At 42.7% G+C, this 19,076-nt stretch overlaps 1 protein-coding gene across 1 annotated transcript; it reads right to left on the reverse strand.

Moving 5' to 3' along the window:
* Window positions 1–2,133: 2,133 nt before the first annotated feature.
* LOC109746813 (acetyl transferase GW6a) lies at window positions 2,134–4,243 on the reverse strand. Its single transcript, XM_020305914.3, has 3 exons — window positions 3,926–4,243; window positions 3,518–3,696; window positions 2,134–3,302 (listed from the first exon to the last, which is right to left on the reverse strand). The coding sequence occupies exons 1-3, from the start codon at window positions 4,226–4,228 to the stop codon at window positions 2,447–2,449; spliced, it is 1,338 nt and encodes a 445-aa protein (XP_020161503.2). The 5' UTR covers window positions 4,229–4,243; the 3' UTR covers window positions 2,134–2,446.
* Window positions 4,244–19,076: the final 14,833 nt, after the last annotated feature.

The raw sequence follows: 19,076 nt of genomic DNA on the forward strand, positions 1-19,076 counted from the left end.
TCAAATATTCCTTTTGTTTTGTCTTTTTAATATTCCTTCCAACATATCTTTGATATTCTATTAGGAATTTTGCCCTTTCTTTGGTCGGTTCATTCTTCACGCACCCGCAACCTGATTGTAGAAGGCGATTTATGTCTCTGGCGTTCTTTTTTGACAAGATCATCAGTTCTATTTTTCTTTTATTTAATTGCAATATTATTTATGTTTATTAGTCCTAGGTGCATGCCAGCTCTTTACACATATAGTCTTAACCTATTTGTTCTGTTAGGCAAAGCTAGAAGGATTCTATGAGAATGCTGTAAAAAGAGAGGATTCTATGACACTGAGTGAATGACATACTGATCTGTCTATAAGATTGCTGCCCCTTTCCCATAGCTGTTGTCCCACCATCATATTTCTACATGCTAATTCAGTTCCTCTAACCTCCTTTCAGGGAAGATGTCAACAAGTAAAGAATCACAAGAGATGGTTTCAAATTCCCACGTTTCATACCCTTAACCCCCGGCTTCTAATTTCCGCACCGCCCGCTTAATTGCTGGTGAGGTGGCCATGTAGGCCCCTCCTGGGTTTTGTAATTTGTTGGGGACCAAAGATGGAAGAAAGAACCCTAGCACATGAACATGACATTTCTTACTCTCCTCCTTGCTCCTGAATGGCTGCAACTTTGTGCAAAAACACTTCCACTTTATAAAAGCCTCCATTGTTATATATGTTAACCAAATTATCTTTCGCCTAGGTTCATCGATTGGCTGGAAGCCCAGGACCATTAATCGCGGCAATTCCTTAAGCATTTCCCCTAAACCTAAGTAATTTTCACCTGCTTTTGCCATAGACAGGTCCATGCATGGACATAGGATGGACCATCCTGCAGGTGAGTGAGCTCCTCAATAATACTATTCCATATTAGGATCCATACGAGGAGCACTTGGCTCATTGGTTCTTGTCCAAGTGGACCAGGCATTGATCAGATCATCACCATCAGGCCACCATCATCATGGCATCATCATCATCATCTCCTCCATGAACTGAAAGTTGATGGAGCTTGTCATTGGCGCGGCGCTGAGATTTCCGCGTGATCTTGGAATATTTGTTTGATCTTGCGCAGGATTAAAGAAGATCTGCCTCTTGCAACTGGGATATATGAATGTGTGCAAGACCAGGTAGGTAGGAGGGGTGGTTAAGTTTCTTAATTGTTACTAGTAGCTGGAATCACTTAATTACTACTACTAGATGGGACTTGGACCGGCCTAGTGGCCAGTCAAGTCCAGCATCACCTCTTTCAAGTGGTCTGGTTGATTAGTCAAAGGTAGATTTGTCTGATGTCATATGTTAAATTAGTCGGGTGAATCCTGCTTGTTTTTCCCTAAAACTGTTGATTAATTAACGCGTAGTTGAATGTGTCTTTTTGATGTTCTTAGATTAGATTTCCTGTGAGGTGAGTATATGATGGGCATCTTGGTATGTCACTGTCCTGTGTAGCTCATCACAGAACCCAAATGGTTAATTGGGTGCATTATCTCTAGTGAAGTGTCCACTAGTGCAGGATGCAATCCTGTGTTGTTCTTATGCAGAGGCACAATCTGAGTAGTCCAATGACTTGGCTTGCTTTTGTTTTCAAATTCGTTGGACTCCGGACTAGTTTTCTAGGAAGTACCACAATAAAGTTTAGAAGTTTTTAAATATTATACAGAACGAATTACATGCATTTTACATTTTGGTTTCAAGGAAAATCGCACTGGTGCGGTAAATAGGTTATCTTTATGCACTGGTGCGGTAAATAGGTTATAGGTTATTTTTATGCACTGATCATCATACCAATTCATATTTTTGAATCATGCATGCGCGACAATAAAATTGTTTCAAAGTTTTGAATTCCAGAAGCTGTTTATGCGATAGTGAAATTGTCGAGGAAATAAGAGTTTGTGGATACAGTAATTTAGGGGTTTAAGTGAGTAAAAAAAAAAGTTTGAGATGAAAAATGAGCCAGCCCAGTAGTTTGGAGGTGATTGCAGGAAGATATCTCTTCTTATTGGCTCACTACACATTGTATTCGATCACCGTTGCTTCGAGGAATTGACAGGAGCGCTGCCTTTTAATTTTTCATTGGGGAAAAATTGCAACTGCGCGGTGCGGTTTTAAGATGAAAATATTGACTCATTCTGCCATGTATGCACCATGATCAATTTAACATAAACAAGGTAGCTAGCGATGCATTGTTCATCCTGGCTGCTTGAAAAACAAACTAAATAAATCAAGTTTAAGCTAGTTTTAAAATTTCTACTTGAGTAGCACGACTGAATTAAGCCTGGGGGAGTTGATGCCACCGGTGGCAAAGGCAGGGTAATTGCCACCGGGTGCAATGTACATGTCTGTCAAAATTGGGCAGAGGACGACTCTGCCTGCTCCTGCCTGCGCCGTGCATGCCAATGGCATTGCGGCGGCTACGTCAGAACTCGCGGGGGTCGACGAAGAGCACGCTGCCCGGCGGCGCCGATGCCGGCCAGTCGGAGGAGGAGGAGGCGGCATTGCTGTCGGAGAGGTTCTTGATGCACCAGACGTCCTCGTCGCAGGAGAAGCGGCGCCAGCTCGGGATGGCGGCGGCGGCCGGGTCGTCGGGGCTGAGGTCGGCGGCGACGACGCCGCAGGCCGGGTTGTTGCGGGCCATGTTGTGGGCGTGGCTGCAGAGCGTGCGGAGCAGGGCCGGGCCCTCCGGCCCGGACATGCGGACGCCGTAGATGAGGTAGGCGCCGAAGGGGCGGAAGATGTCCGGCACGGAGGGCACGCGCAGCCACGGCGCGGCGCGGTCCAGCGCCCGGACCGCGGCCAGGGAGTGCCGGAGCAGCGCCGGCGCGCCGTCCACGCGCAGGCGGAGCGACCGGGTCTGGTCCCAGACGCTCAGCACGGCGAACGACGGCGACGGCGCGCCGGCCGCGGCGGTGTGGCCGTCGGAGCTCTCGATGGCCACGAAGGTGCCGAGGGTGAGCTTGTGGGCGAGGAGTGCCGGCAGGTCGGCGGGGAGGAACTCGGTGTCCTGCGGCGGGAGGAGGCGCGCGTAGGCCGCGGCCGCCAGCGTTGGCGGCAGCTGGAGCACGCGGTGCCGGCTCGTGACCGGCAGCCACCGCGCGTGCACTGGGCGGCCGAGGAGCACCGGCCGCCGGAACTGCTTGTACCCGAACCGGCCGGTGAAGAGCGCCAGCGACGCCTTGTTGGACTCCGTGGTCGCCATGGTCGCGTGCGCCGCGCCCCGCTTACGGCTCCACTCCTCCGCCGCCTTCACCAGCGCCGTCGCGATCCCCAGCCGCCTATTACACAACCGAAAAAAGACACAGCCGCCGTCAGCACGCCATTGCTCAAAAGAAGAAACTTCTACCAGTCGGGATTAGGCAAGAAGAGAAAGCGCACTTGTAAGCAAGCACGGAAAAAAATATCGGCGATTAGGCTGCGCATGCATTGCGCACGCGTGCCGGTGCCGGCCGCCATGGCCGTGTGAAAACTGAAAAGAGGGAAGCAAAAGTACCTGTGGGAGGGGGAGACCCTGAGGCCGAGGATGAAGGCCACCTTCACGTACGCCGTCGCCGGCTGCTGCTGCTTCGCCACCGAGCCGGAGGAGGAAGAAGACCCGATGCCGCGGCCGCGGCTGACCATCTTGATGCAGGCCTTGACGACGCCGACCATCTCCACCCCGCACTCAGCAACCTATACGCACAAGACATCCATGGATCGATCGATCACAAGTTAGTTATTTACTTAGCGAGTAGTTACCGATCTTAATTACACCGCATGCAGATCGATCATGAGCCAACTATATACGCATGAGCTAGTGCTACTAGCTAGCTACAGCAGGGGTCAAGCATGCCTGCATTAATCTATGGATCATGATCAAGGAAGGCGATTAGTTAGTTAATAATTACTGCTACGTACGTACCAGCATGACGTGCTCCGGCGCGTGGCGGACCCTGGCCAGCGGGTCGCCGATCTGCTCCACGCACAGCGACATGCTCTTCTTCTTCTTCTTCTTGCCGCCGTCGGCCTGGTCGCCGGAGAGGCCGACCTCGCACCGCCGCTCCAGCTCCTCCACCGCCGGCAGGTCCCGCTCCACGTCCAGCTCCCTCACGGTGACCTCCACCGCCGCCCTCTCCATGCCCACCTTCCCGGCCATGCTCGCCTCTTCCGCCTTCTCAATGGCTATCTGCTTCTGTTTCTGCTCCGATGAGGGGCGCGGCGCCATATTTATACTGCGGGGAGACGAAGGGGAGGGGCTTAGGGATGACCCTTGGGTTCAATCCCCACTACTTTTGACGTGGGGCCGGGGAGAACAAGTGTGATCGATCGGTGCAAAGAGAGAACAATGCCGCCTTTTGAATAATGGCAACTGGCTGCCTTCTGCTATTTATACTTCTCCTTTTCAAATGAATTAATTTACTTCCAACAATTTCACAGAGCTGCCCTTGCGGTTTTTATCCGAGTAGCGGAAAAATCCACCAGCGGTTATGCACCGGTAATGTGTTCGGAAAATCCGTGTGCGTATGGTTTATAAGTAGCTAAATTTAGATATTTTCCAAAGATATCCATAGTGAATTTAGCTAAATTTAGATATTCTCCTAAAATAACCAGAGTGAATTTAGCTAAATTGAGATATTTTCCTAAGATCTTACATCACCATACTCACTGATATTAGTTTAGCCATTCGCTAGACTTTGAGAGAATATAAGAAGGCCAGAACACAAGAAGTAAAGGTTGTTACTCACCTTCAGGGTCTCAACCTATGTCTAACTGCTTGACCCCCTGTTGGCTTTTAAGATCCATTACAAATATTCTCTCTACATGATGGTCAACTTACGTCCAAAAAATATAGTATGCTTCGAAGATGGTTTTTGAGCCCCTCAGTATTAAAGGATCAAGTGTCGGCATGGTTAAGGACAATTTCATAACTTTTAGTGATCAAAGATCACTTGAGTCCTTAGGTATACTTATACTATCAAATGGGGATGTCGGGATTGTGAGGCGAAGCTTTTCTTGCAAATTGCTTAGAGATCAATCTCCAAACCCCCTCCATCTCATTCTTCCTAGCCTATCTCATCGTGTCTTGAACTGTTCCGACTCTCCAACTCCATTCCATGTGGAGCCACTGACTACCTTTAAGAGAGGTAGCCTACTAACATGATCCAAGAGCTATTCGATAATTTGAGGATGCTATAGAAACCACTAACTCATGTTCGGTTCTTCCGAGTGAGTTTTGTCCAGAACCTCCGAGTCAGCCAACTTGAACTCAACGTGTTACTAGGTCCCTCCGAGTGAGATTCACTCAGACACTCCGAAAGGCATCCAATAGCACAATCCATGTATCTATAACCATTTGGGCCCACCAAACGCGATTCAGTCGGGCCCTCTGAGTATTTCAAAACTTACCACGTTTAGTTTGGTTTGATTCCCCCAAGGGAAACACTTGGGACCATAACCTATGGGTTGTATGGAAGAAATGTGAAACAATCAGATTTATCTGTCTTTCCACTCAAGATCTATCAAGTCTTGTTCTGAGTTTCGAAGGGCATTCAACACCAACCCTTATGCAAAGCCTTTGAACTCTTCTCCGCTTTGTTATCCAAGCCTATCCTTTGAACACCCAACCTCTCCAAAAAAAAGGATCCATCATGTGAGAGTTTGAGTGTGGATGAGATAACCTTTTAAAGAACAATCAAGGAATTCATCACCAAGCAACATCTATCTTCTTACTTCTGAATGATGTGTGCCTCCTAGATAGGCTAGGTGTGCTTGGGAACCTTGAAGGTATGAAGTAACCAAGAAGTTTGTGAAGAATAGAGATGGCAAAGAGTGAGGCTTTGACCCCTGTGCTAAAAGCCATGGTCGTATAGGTGGGCATACGCTTTGTGAGTTCTTTGTGGGCGACATTGTCGAGGCTTTCAAATATGTGGTAGCAAGCCTTAGGACATTGTGTTCAAACCTCCACCAATGAGCAGTAGGATAGCACCAACTATCTGAATCTCGGGAAAACACTTACACATCATTTTTTTGATTTATTTCCTTAATCCTTTACTTACTGGCAACTTTGCTTCCAGTCATATCCAGAAAAAAACCCAGCCTCTCGAAAGGAAACATTTGCGGCAACGGACGAGTAGATATGAGTTGTTACAACTAGATGAAACTCTGAACGTTGTTGCGGGAATATTTTGCAATATATTTTAATGATATTTGGTTGTATGGAACATGAATATTTGAAATAATAGGAGAACTAAGATTAAAAATACAAATGATTTGTTGTGTAATAATACTATATAGTTATAAATATTTCGTATTAAATATGAATAAATTGAAATTCTCACGCATGTTTGCATGTTGAGGTAGCTTTTACTTATGCATGGGTGCAACGACTTTGCTTCCACTCATATCCAGAAAAAAAACCAGCCTCTCGAAAGGAAACATTTGCGGCAACGGACGAGTAGATATGAGTTGTTAGAACTAGATGAAACTCTGAACATTGTTGCGGGAATATTTTGCAATATATTTTAATGATATTTGGTTGTATGGAACATGAATATTTGAAATAATAGGAGAACTAAAATTAAAAATACAAATGATTTATTGTGTAATAATACTATATAGTTATAAATATTTGGTATTAAATATGAATAAATTGAAATTCTCACGCATGTTTGCATGTTGAGGTAGCTTTTACTTATGCATGGGTGCAACTTTGCTTCCACTCATATCTAGAAAAAAAACCCAGCCTCTCGAAAGGAAACATTTGCGGCAACAGACGAGTAGATATGAGTTGTTACAACTAGATGAAACTCTGAACGTTGTTGCGGGAATATTTTGCAATATATTTTAATGATATTTGGTTGTATGGAACATGAATATTTGAAATAATAGGAGAACTAAAATTAAAAATACAAATGATTTGTTGTGTAATAATACTATATAGTTATAAATATTTGGTATTAAATATGAATAAATTGAAATTCTCACGCATGTTTGCATGTTGAGGTAGCTTTTACTTATGCATGGGTGCATGTTAAGGTGGGCCTTTTCCATCCATGTTCAATGATGATGTGGCATGCTTGCATGTTGAGAGAAGTAGGTTAGTGGGGGCTAGCTATTTAGATATAGAAGATTTGGAGGGAAAGCAAGGGTTCTCACTTCTTGTGTTCAGTATCCACCTGTCGTGGCGTGAACCGCCATGACCTCCTAAAAAACTCTCGACTGTCTTGGTGGCCTAAGGACCTCATCAGAGTGAGCTCCTGGTCAAGTGGTTATATCGGGCGGTTCCACAAACTCCATTTTCCAATATAGTAATGTGGCCTGCCTAATTCGAGGCCCGCCAAATAGAGACCGAGCGCGTCGGCTAGAAGCCCAATGGAGGCGCCAGATCTAAGTGGTCGAATTGAAACTCGAATATGAACGCCTCATGGAAATTGGCATCAACCTCAAGCAAGTTATGAAGGGAACTGAATCATGTCATTGCCAGACCCTAGTCCTTCCGATATCAGGCCAGGCATGTTGAAAAGGAAAATCTAGCTAGAATGTTGAGCGGTTGAAGAGGTGAGAGCATCCAAAAGCTTAGAGAACAAGTCATCTTGTAAAAGGGCCCACAAATGCCTTGGGGTTCATGTTGGATTCCCTTTGAGGTGGACCTAGAGGTTGAGTCAGACGCCCTACAGCCATCCTAAGGATGACTAAAATGATGTCCTCTCTCTTTGTCATGGTGGACCTATGTAGGAACATGATAAACCAAAAGTATAGGGGATCAATTGTAGCCTCTTTCGTTAAGTAAGAGTGTCGAACCCAACGAGGAGCTAAAGGTAGAATTAATATTCCCTTCAAGTTCTATCGACCACTGATACAACTCTACGCACACTTAACGTTCTCTTTACCTAGAATAAGAATAAAACTACTTTGTAGGTGTAATGGGATAAGTTTGCTAGATAATAAAGAATGTGAAAATAAAAGTTTGGTGCAGTTTTACTAAAAGTACAATTAGGTTAGTATGTCTGATTTCATTATCTTAATTTTCAAGGTAACCCCACGCGACGGATAGGGTCTGCGGTAGGACAACTGATTCTTGATGCAGGCCTCGTGTCGGTCAAGATGTTATTTGAACACATCCCCCACTTCGATCCATAACAAGCACATCTCTATTTGATCCCAGTGCAAATACAAGGTTGTAAGCATTAATACCTCATACACGTACCTCTTTTTATTATAAGTGTTTAAATCACTATTTTCTTGTTGATCCGGTCAAAAGTGAATTTGACACTTTGACAAAAGCTTGCTAGAGACCATCGCTTCAAGGAAATCTTCCTCTCTTGGGTTTGATAACCCAGGGTCACTGATGTCTACTACACAACCTTCTTCTTGTAGACGTTGTTGGGCCTCCAAGTGCAGAGGTTTGTAGGACAGTAATAAATTTCCCTCAAGTGGATGACCTAAGGTTTATCAATTCGTGGGAGGCGTAGGATGAAGATGGTCTCTCTCAAGCAACCCTGCAACCAAATAACAAAGAGTCTCTTGTGTCCCCAACACACCTAATACAATGGTAAATTGTATAGGTGCACTAGTTCGGCGAAGAGATGGTGATACAAGTGCAATATGGATGGTAGATATAGGTTTTTGTAATCTGAAAATATAAAAACAGCAAGGTAACAAGTGGTAAAAGTGAGCATAAACGGTATTGCAATGCTAGTAAACAAGGCCTAGGGTTCATACTTTCACTAGTGCAAGTTCTCTCAACAATAATAACATAATTGGATCACATAACTATCCCTCAACATGCAACAAAGAGTCACTCCAAAGTCACTAATAGCGGAGAACAAACGAAGAGATTATGGTAGGGTACGAAACCACCTCAAAGTTATTCTTTCCAATCAATCCGTTGGGCTATTCCTATAAGTGTCACAAACAGCCCTAGAGTTCGTACTAGAATAACACCTTAAGACACAAATCAACCAAAACCCTAATGTCACCTAGATACTCCAATGTCACCTCAAGTATCCGTGGGTATGATTATACGATATGCATCACACAATCTCAGATTCATCTATTCAACCAACACAAAGTACTTCAAAGAGTGCCCCAAAGTTTCTACCGGAGAATCAAGACGAAAACGTGTGCCAACCCCTATGCATAGGTTCATGGGCGGAACCCACAAGTTGATCACGAAAACATACATCAAGTGAATCACGTGATATCCCATTGTCACCACAGATACGCACGACAAGACATACATCAAGTGTTCTCAAATCATTAAAGACTCAATCCGATAAGATAACTTCAAAGGGAAAACTCAATCCATTACAAGAGAGTAGAGGGGGAGAAGAAACATAAGATCCAACTATAATAGCAAAGCTCGCGATACATCAAGATCGTGCCAAATCAAGAACACGAGAGAGAGAGAGAGAGATCAAACACATAGCTACTGGTACATACCCTTAGCCCCGAGGGTGAACTACTCCTTCCTCGTCATGGAGAGCGCCGGGATGATGAAGATGGCCGCCGGTGAGGGATCCCCCCTCTGGCAGGGTGCCGGAACAGGGTCCCGATTGGTTTTTGGTGGCTACAGAGGCTTGCGGCGGCGGAACTCCCGATCTATTCTGTTCTCCGATCGTTTTAGGGTATATTGGTATATATAGGAGGAAGAAATACGTCAGGGGAGCCACGAGGGGCCCACGAGGGTGGAGGGCGCGCCCAGGGGGGGTGGGCGCGCCCCCTGCCTCGTGCCTTCCTCGTTGATCCTCTGACGTGCACTCCAAGTCTCCCGGATTGCTTTCTTTCCAAACATAACTTTCCCGAAGGTTTCATTCCGTTTGGACTCTGTTTGATATTCCTTTTCTGCGAAACACTGAAACAAGGGAAAAAACAGGAACTGGCACTGGGCTCTGGGTCAATAGGTTAGTCCCAAAAATAATATAAAAGTGTTTAATAACGCCCATAAACATCCAAAACAGATAATATAATAGCATGGAACAATAAAAAATTATAGATACGTTGGAGACGTATCAGGATCCCCAAGTTTAATTCCTGCTCGTCCTCGAGTAGGTAAATGATAAAAACAGAATTTTTGATGTGGAATGCTACTTGGCATAATTTCAATGTAATTCTTCTTAATTGTGGTATGAATATTCAGATTCGAAAGATTCAAGACAAAAGTTTTATATTGATAGAAAAATAATAATACTTCAAGCATACTAACTAAGCAATTATGTCTTCTCAAAATAACATGGCCAAAGAAAGTTATCCCTACAAAATCATATAGTCTGGCTATGCTCTATCTTCACCACACAAAATATTTAAATCATGCACAACCCCGATGACAAGCCAAGCAATTGTTTCATACTTTTGACATTCTCAAACTTTTTCAATCTTCACGCAATACATGAGCGTGAGCCATGGACATAACACTATATGTGGAATAGAATGGTGGTTGTGGAGAAGACAAAAAGGAGAAGATAGTCTCACATCAACTAGGCGTATCAACGGGCTATGGAGATACCCATCAATAGATATCAATGTGAGTGAGTAGGGATTTCCATGCAATGGATGCACTAGAGCTATAAGTATATGAAAGCTCAACAAAAGAAACTAAGTGGGTGTGCATCCAACTCGCTTGCTCACGAAGACCTAGGGCATTTTGAGGAAGCCCATCATTGGAATATACAAGCCAAGTTCTATAATGAAAAATTCCCACTAGTATATGAAAGTGATATCATAAGAGACTCTCTATCATGAAGATTATGGTGCTACTTTGAAGCACAACTGTGGTAAAAGGATAGTAACATTGTCCCTTCTCTCTTTTTCTCTCATTTTTTTATTTTATTTTTTTGTTTGGGCCTTTTCTCTTTTTTTATGGCCTCTTTTTTTTTCTTTTATTTTTCGTCCGGAGTCTCATCCCGACTTGTGGGGGAATCATAGTCTCCATCATCCTTTCCTCACTGGGACAATGCTCTAATAATGATGATCATCACACTTTTATTTACTTACAACTCAAGAATTACAACTCGATACTTAGAACAAAATATGACTCTATATGAATGCCTCCGGCGGTGTACCGGGATGTGCAATGACTCATGAGTGACATGTATGAAAGAATTTAGGTAAGGTGGCTTTGCCACAAATACGATGTCAACTACATGATCATGCAAAGCAATATGACAATGATGGAGCGTGTCAAAATAAATGGAACGGTGGAAAGTTGCATGGCAATATATCTCGGAATGGCTATGGAAATGTCATAATAGGTAGGTATGGTGGCTGTTTTGAGGAAGGTATATGGTGGGTGTATGATACCGGCGAAAGGTGCGCGGTATTAGAGAGGCTAGCAATGGTGGAAGGGTGAGAGTGCGTATAATCCATGGACTCAACATTAGTCATAAAGAACTCATATACTTATTGTAAAAATCTACAAGTTATCAAAGCAAAGTATTACGCGCATGCTCCTAGGGGGATAGATTGGTAGGAAAAGACCATCGCTCGTCCCCGACCGCCACTCATAAGGAAGACAATCGATAAATAAATCATGCTCCGACTTCATCACATAACGGTTCACCATACGTGCATGCTACGGGAATCACAAACTTTAACACAAGTATTTCTCAAATTCACAACTACTCAACTAGCATGACTCTAATATCACCATCTCCATATCTCAAAACAATTATCAAGCATCAAACTTCTCATAGTATTCAACACACTGATAAGAATTTTTCTTTTACTAATCTTGTATGCCTATTATTGTTGAAGCAAACTACCATGCTGTTTTGTAGGACTCTCAAAATAATCTAAGTGAAGCATGATAGAACAATAGTTTCTATAAAACAAAATCACCACCGTGCTCTAAAAGATATAAGTGAAGCATTAGAGCAAACGACAGACTACTCTGAAAGATATAAGTGAGGATCAATGAGTAGTCGAATAATTATGCAACTATGTGAAGACTCTCCAACATTTAAGAATTTCAGATCTTGGTATTTTATTCAAACAGCAAGCAAAACAAAAGAAAATAAAATGACGCTCCAAGCAAAACACATATCATGTGGTGAATAAAAATATAGCTCCAAGTAATGTTACCGATGAACGAAGACAAAAGAGGGGATGCCATCCGGGGCATCCCCAAGCTTAGGCTTTTGGTTGTCCTTGAATATTACCTTGGGGTGCCTTGGGCATCCCCAAGCTTAGGCTCTTGCCACTCCTTATTCCATAGTCCATCGAATCTTTACCCAAAACTTGAAAACTTCACAACACAAAACTCAACAGAAAACTCGTGAGCTCCGTTAGCGAAAGAAAACAAAACACCACTTAAAGGTACTGTAATGAACTCATTCTTTATTTGTATTGGTGTTAAATCTACTTTATGCCAACTTATCTATGGTTTATAAACTATTTTACTAGCCATAGATTCATCAAAATAAGCAAACAACACACGAAAAACAGAATCTGTCAAAAACAGAACAGTCTGTAGTAATCTGTAACTAACGCAAACTTCTGGAACTCAAACAATTCAGCCAAAATAGGAAGACCTAGAAAATTTGTTTATTGATCTTCTGCAATTGGAATCAGTATTTTATCACGTTCTTGTGATTTTAAACAATTGTTTTCGTGAACAGAAAGTTTCTGGAATTTTCATCAAGATCAAATAACTATCATCCAAGAAGATCCTAAAGGTCTTACTTGGCACAAACACTAATTGAAACACAAAACAACATCTAAACAGAAGCTAGATGGATTATTTATTCCTAAACAGAACCAAAAAGTAAGAAACTAAAATAAAATTGGGTTACCTCCCAACAAGCGCTATCGTTTAAAGCCCCTAGCTAGGCATTATGATTTCAATGATCCTCACATAAAAGATAAAAATTGAAACATAAAGAGAGCATCATGAAACACATGGCAAGCACATTTAAGTCTAACCCACTTCCTATGCATAGCGATTTTGTGAGCAAACAACTTGTGGGAACAATAATCAACTAGCATAGGAAGGCAAAACAAGCATAACTTTAAAACTTTAAGCACATAGAGAGGAAACTTGATATTATTGCAATATGTAGAAGCATATGTTCCTCTCTCATAATAACTTTCAGTAGCATCATGAATGAATTCAACAATATAACCAGCACATAAAGCATTCTTTTCATGATCTACTTGCATAGAAATTTTATTACTCTCCACATAAGCAAATTTGTTCTCATGAATAATAGTGGGAGCAAACTCAACAAAATAACTATCATGTGAAGCATAATCCAATTGAAAATTAAAATCATGATGACAAGTTTCATGGTTATCTTTATTCTTTATAGCATATGTGTCATCACAATAATCATCATAAATAGGAGGCATGCTTTCATCATAATAAATTTGCTCATCAAAATTTGGGGGACAAAAAATATCATCTTCATCAAACATAGCTTCCCCAAGCTTGTGGCTTTGCATATCATTAGCATCATGGGTATTCAAGGAATTCATACTAACAACATTGCAATCATGCTCATCATTCAAAAATTTAGTGCCAAACATTTTAATGCATTCTTCCTCTAGCAATTGAGCACAATTATCGGAATCCTTATTTTCACAGAAGACATTAAAAAGATGAAGCATATGAGGCAACCTTAATTCCATTTTTTGTAGTTTTCTTTTATAGACTAAACTAGTGATAAAACAAGAAACAAAAAGATTCGATTGCAAGATCTAAAGATATACCTTCAAGCACTAACCTCCCCGGCAACGGCGCCAGAAAAGAGCTTGATGTCTACTACACAACCTTCTTCTTGTAGACGTTGTTGGGCCTCCAAGTGCAGAGGTTTGTAGGACAGTAACAAATTTCCCTCAAGTGGATGACCTAAGGTTTATCAATTCGTGGGAGGCGTAGGATGAAGATGGTCTCTCTCAAGCAACCCTGCAACCAAATAACAAAGCGTCTCTTGTGTCCCCAACACACCCAATACAATGGTAAATTGTATAGGTGCACTAGTTCGGCGAAGAGATGGTGATACAAGTGCAATATGGATGGTAGATATAGGTTTTTGTAATCTGAAAATATAAAAACAGCAAGGTAACAAGTGGTAAAAGTGAGCGTAAACGGTATTGCAATGCTAGTAAACAAGGCCTAGGGTTCATACTTTCACTAGTGCAAGTTCTCTCAACAATAATAACATAATTGGATCACATAACTATCCCTCAACATGCAACAAAGAGTCACTCCAAATTCACTAATAGCGGAGAACAAACGAAGAGATTATGGTAGGGTACGAAACCACCTCAAAGTTATTCTTTCCAATCAATCCGTTGGGCTATTCCTATAAGTGTCACAAACAGCCCTAGAGTTCGTACTAGAATAACACCTTAAGACACAAATCAACCAAAACCCTAATGTCACCTAGATACTCCAATGTCACCTCAAGTATCCGTGGGTATGATTATACGATATGCATCACACAATCTCAGATTCATCTATTCAACCAACACAAAGTACTTCAAAGAGTGCCCCAAAGTTTCTACTGGAGAATCAAGACGAAAACGTGTGCCAACCCCTATGCATAGGTTCATGGGCGGAACCAGCAAGTTGATCACGAAAACATACATCAAGTGAATCACGTGATATCCCATTGTCACCACAGATACGCACGACAAGACATACATCAAGTGTTCTCAAATCATTAAAGACTCAATCCGATAAGATAACTTCAAAGGGAAAACTCAATCCATTACAAGAGAGTAGAGGGGGAGAAGAAACATAAGATCCAACTATAATAGCAAAGCTCGCGATACATCAAGATCGTGCCAAATCAAGAACACGAGAGAGAGAGAGAGATCAAACACATAGCTACTGGTACATACCCTCAGCCCCGAGGGTGAACTACTCCCTCCTCGTCATGGAGAGCGCCGGGATGATGAAGATGGCCACCGGTGAGGGATCCCCCCTCCGGCAGGGTGCCGGAACAGGGTCCCGATTGGTTTTTGGTGACTACAGAGGCTTGCGGCAGCGGAACTCCCGATCTATTCTATTCTCCGATCGTTTTAGGGTATATTGGTATATATAGGAGGAAGAAATACGTCCGGGGAGCCACGAGGGTGGAGGGCGCGCCCAGGGGGTGGGCGCGCCCCCCTGCCTCGTGCCTTCCTCGTTGATCCTCTGACGTGCACTCCAATTCTCCTGGATTGCTTTCTTTCCAAAAATAACTTTCCCGAAGGTTTCATTCCGTTTGGACTCCATTTGATATTCCTTTTCTGCGAAACACTGAAACAAGGGAAAAAACAGGAACTGGCACTGGGCTCTGGGTTAATAGGTTAGTCCCAAAAATAATATAAAAGTGTTTAATAAAGCCCATAAACTTCCAAAGCAGATAATATAATAGCATGGAACAATAAAAGATTATAGATACGTTGGAGACGTAGCAGTCACCTCTGGGGAAATAGGTGCGAGATACACATTTCTGTTCCATTACCGAATCAATAAAAGGAGGTATTAGGCGCCCTCCATTGCCCACCCTTCTCTGCGATGCTTATAAATACCTCCTAACCTCCATCGTATTTATCATGCATTTTTACTCCACCGTATGTTCATGACATTGAGGCAGAAATTATCTTCATACCCTGATACAATACTCTCTCGGAGGGGGATTCATCTCCGTCTCCATCAACACTGATCTACATTGCTGCCATGATGATGTGTGAGTAGTTCGACCTTGGACTATGGGTTTGTAGCAGTAGCTATGTAGCGTCTTCTCGGCCATGCCTGAACACAATGATCACAATAGCTTCCTAATATGATTGTGATCCATATGATGAACTGTTGTAGTGATCTATTACAACATAATGAATTAGTATTGTATGGTCTGATTATATATATATATATATTGCTCTTTGATTCTTTAGACTAATCATTGGCCAGTTTAGATGAAATAACAATAGTGGGAGTGATGTGCATTAGATGGAGTATGTCTTTATAAGCGAAGTACTTCTGGTGATGGCAAGAGCAAAAAAGCTTACACATATTTACCTCTTTTTTGGGGGAAAAGTTCCAATCTATTCATCTTCAATCATGGCAGTACAACAAACAACAGAAATAATAAAAATTTACTTCAGATCCGTAGACCACTTAGCGACGACGAAAAGCACTGAAGCAAGACGAAGGCACGCTGCCGTAATCACCCCTCCCTCTCTGGAGCCAGGAAAAACTTGTTGTAGTAGATAGTCGGGAAGTCGTTGTGCTAAGGCCCCATAGGACCAACGCACTAGAACAACAAAAGTCGCCGCTGAAGAGTAACGTAGATCAAAGAATACAACCTGAAGACAAATGAACGTAGATGAACTACCACTAGATCCAAGCAAATTCACCAAGGATAGATCCGCTGGAGACACACCTCTACACGCCCATCAACGATGCTAGATGTACCACTTGGACAGGAGCTAGGCGGGGAGAATTTTATTCCATATCCATGGATCCGTCGTCGTCTCGTCTTCCTGAGCAGGACACAAACCCTAACAAAACTACAAGGAACATCCAAAACCAGTGCCCTCCCGCCGGGAAGGGCCGGGATTCACCACGCCTCCATGGCCCTAAGGCCACCGGAGATGAAGCGGACCAGCGGCGGTGCCGACGGGAGGCAGAGAACCCTAGGGGTCTTTTGGGGACGAGGCGGCTGCGTGAGGACCTTATTCCAGGCATGTTCTATTACATAGATTTACCTCACTAAGGATAGTTGACTTGTTTCCACGATGATAAGCGTTGAGTGAGAGGAATATTATTATCTACTGTTGTATATCATATTACTCAATGCAATGCTATGTTTCATTAGTTAGTACTTCAAGATGGATGATGAATTTCCGTCTCTGGGTGGAGTATTACCTATAGATGCAGATGGATGGCGGTCCATAGATACATGATGTAGTGGCTATGTAAAGCCATCACAACATATGCTGTTATTTGCCATCAATAATTTTATCGTTCATTACACATACCTATGCTTATCTTTATGTGCCTTGCTACCTCTTGAGCACTGCGTTGGTTTTCCCTTGAAGAGGAAAGGGTGATGCAGTAAAGCAGCATAAGTATTTCCCTCAGTTTTTGAGAACCAAGGTATCAATCCAGTAGGAGGCCACGCATGAGTCCCTCGCACCTACACAAACAAATAAAATCCTCGCAACCAACGCAATAAAGGGGTTGTCAATCCCTTCACGGTCACTTACGAAAGTGAGATCTGATAGATATGATAAGATAATATTTTTGGTATTTTTATGATAAAGATGCAAAGTAAAGAAAGCAAAATAAATGGCAAAAGAAATAGCTAAGTGTTGGAAGATTAATATGATGGAAAATAGACCCGGGGGCCATAGGTTTCACTAGTGGCTTCTCTCATGAACATAAGTATTACGGTGGGTGAACAAATTACTGTTGAGCAATTGACGGAATTGAGCATAGTTATGAGAATATTTAGGTATGATCATGTATATAGGCATCATGTCCGCGACAAGTAGACCAACTCCTGCCTGCATCTACTACTATTACTCCACACATCGACCGCTATCCAGCATGCATCTAGAGTATTAAGTTCAAAAGAATAGAGTAACTCTTTAAGTAAGATGACATGATGTAGAGGGATAAACTCATGCAATATGATATAAACCCCATCTTGTTATCCTCGATGGCAACAATACAATACGTGCCTTGCTGCCCCTACTGTCACTGGGAAAGGACACCGCAAGATTGAACCCAAAGCTAAGCACTTCTCCTATTGCAAGAAAGATCAATCTAGTAGGCCAAACCAAACTGATAATTCGAAGAGACTTGCAAAGATAACCAATCATACATAAAAGAATTCAGAGAAGATTCAAATATTGTTCATAGATAAACTTGATCATAAACCCACAATTCATTGGTCTCAACAAACACACCACAAAAGAAGATTACATTGAATAGATCTCCACAAGACAGGGGGAGAACATGGTATTAAGATCCAAAAAGAGAGAAGAAGCCATCTAGCTAATAACTATGGACCCGAAGGTCTGAGGTAAACTACTCACACATCATTAGAGAGGCTATGGAGTTGATGTAGAAGCCCTCCGTGATCGATGCCCCCTCTGGCGGAGCTCCGGAAAAGGCCCCAAGATGGGATCTCACGGGTGCAGAAGGTTGCGGCGGTGGAATTAGGTTTTTGGCTCCGTATCTGGTAGTCTGGGGGTACGTAGGTATATATAGGAGGAAGAAGTACGTCGGTGGAGCAACGTGGGCCCCACGAGGGTGGAGGGCGCGCCCGGGGGGGTAGGCGCGCCCCCTACCTCCTGCCTTCCTGGTTGATGTCTTGACGTAGGGTCCAAGTCCTCTGGATCACGTTCATTCCGAAAATCATGTTCCCGAAGGTTTCATTCCATTTGGACTCCGTTTGATATTCTTTTTCTGCGAAACTCTGAAATAGGCAAAAAAACAACAATTCTGGGCTGGGCCTCCAGTTAATAGGTTAGTCCCAAAAATAATATAAAAGTGTATAATAAAGCCCAATAATGTCCAAAACAGAATATAATATAGCATGGAACAATAAACAATTATAGATACGTTGGAGACGTATCAAGCATCCCCAAGCTTAATTCCTGCTCGTCCTCGAGTAGGTAAATGATAAAAACAGATTTTTTATGTGGAATGCTACTTACCATAATTTCAATGTAATTCTTCTTATTGTGGCACGAATGTTCAGATTTAATATGATTCAAGATAAAAGTTTAACGTTGACATAAAAATAATAATACTTCAAGCATGCTAACCAAGCAATTATGTCTTATCAAAATAACATAGCCAAAGCAAGTTATCCCTACAAAATCATATAGTCTGGCTATGCTCCATCTTCCCCACACAAAATATTCATATCATGTACAACCCCGGTTTTAGCCAAGCAATTGGTGCATACTTTTTAATGCGCTTCAGCCTTTTCAACTCTTACGCAATACATGAGCGCATGCCATGGATATAGCACTATGGTGGAAATAGGTATAATGGTAGGGGTTATGTGGGAAGATAAAAAGGAGAAAGCCTCACATGAACGAGGCTAATCAACGGGCTATGGAGATGCCCATTA

This window comes from Aegilops tauschii, chromosome 7 (assembly GCF_002575655.3).
Source record: "Aegilops tauschii subsp. strangulata cultivar AL8/78 chromosome 7, Aet v6.0, whole genome shotgun sequence".
Classification (NCBI taxonomy): domain Eukaryota; kingdom Viridiplantae; phylum Streptophyta; class Magnoliopsida; order Poales; family Poaceae; genus Aegilops; species Aegilops tauschii.

What these genes read in the sequence shown, in the direction of transcription:
- LOC109746813 (XM_020305914.3), bottom strand. Translation starts at nt 4,228, where the DNA reads ATGGCGCCGCGCCCCTCATCGGAGCAGAAACAGAAGCAGATAGCCATT. An exon ending in CGCCGGAGCACGTCATGCTG is followed by an intron (nt 3,697 to 3,925) that starts GTACGTACGTAG and finishes TTGTGCGTATAG; the next exon opens with GTTGCTGAGTGCGGGGTGGA. An exon ending in AGGGTCTCCCCCTCCCACAG is followed by an intron (nt 3,303 to 3,517) that starts GTACTTTTGCTT and finishes GTTGTGTAATAG; the next exon opens with GCGGCTGGGGATCGCGACGG.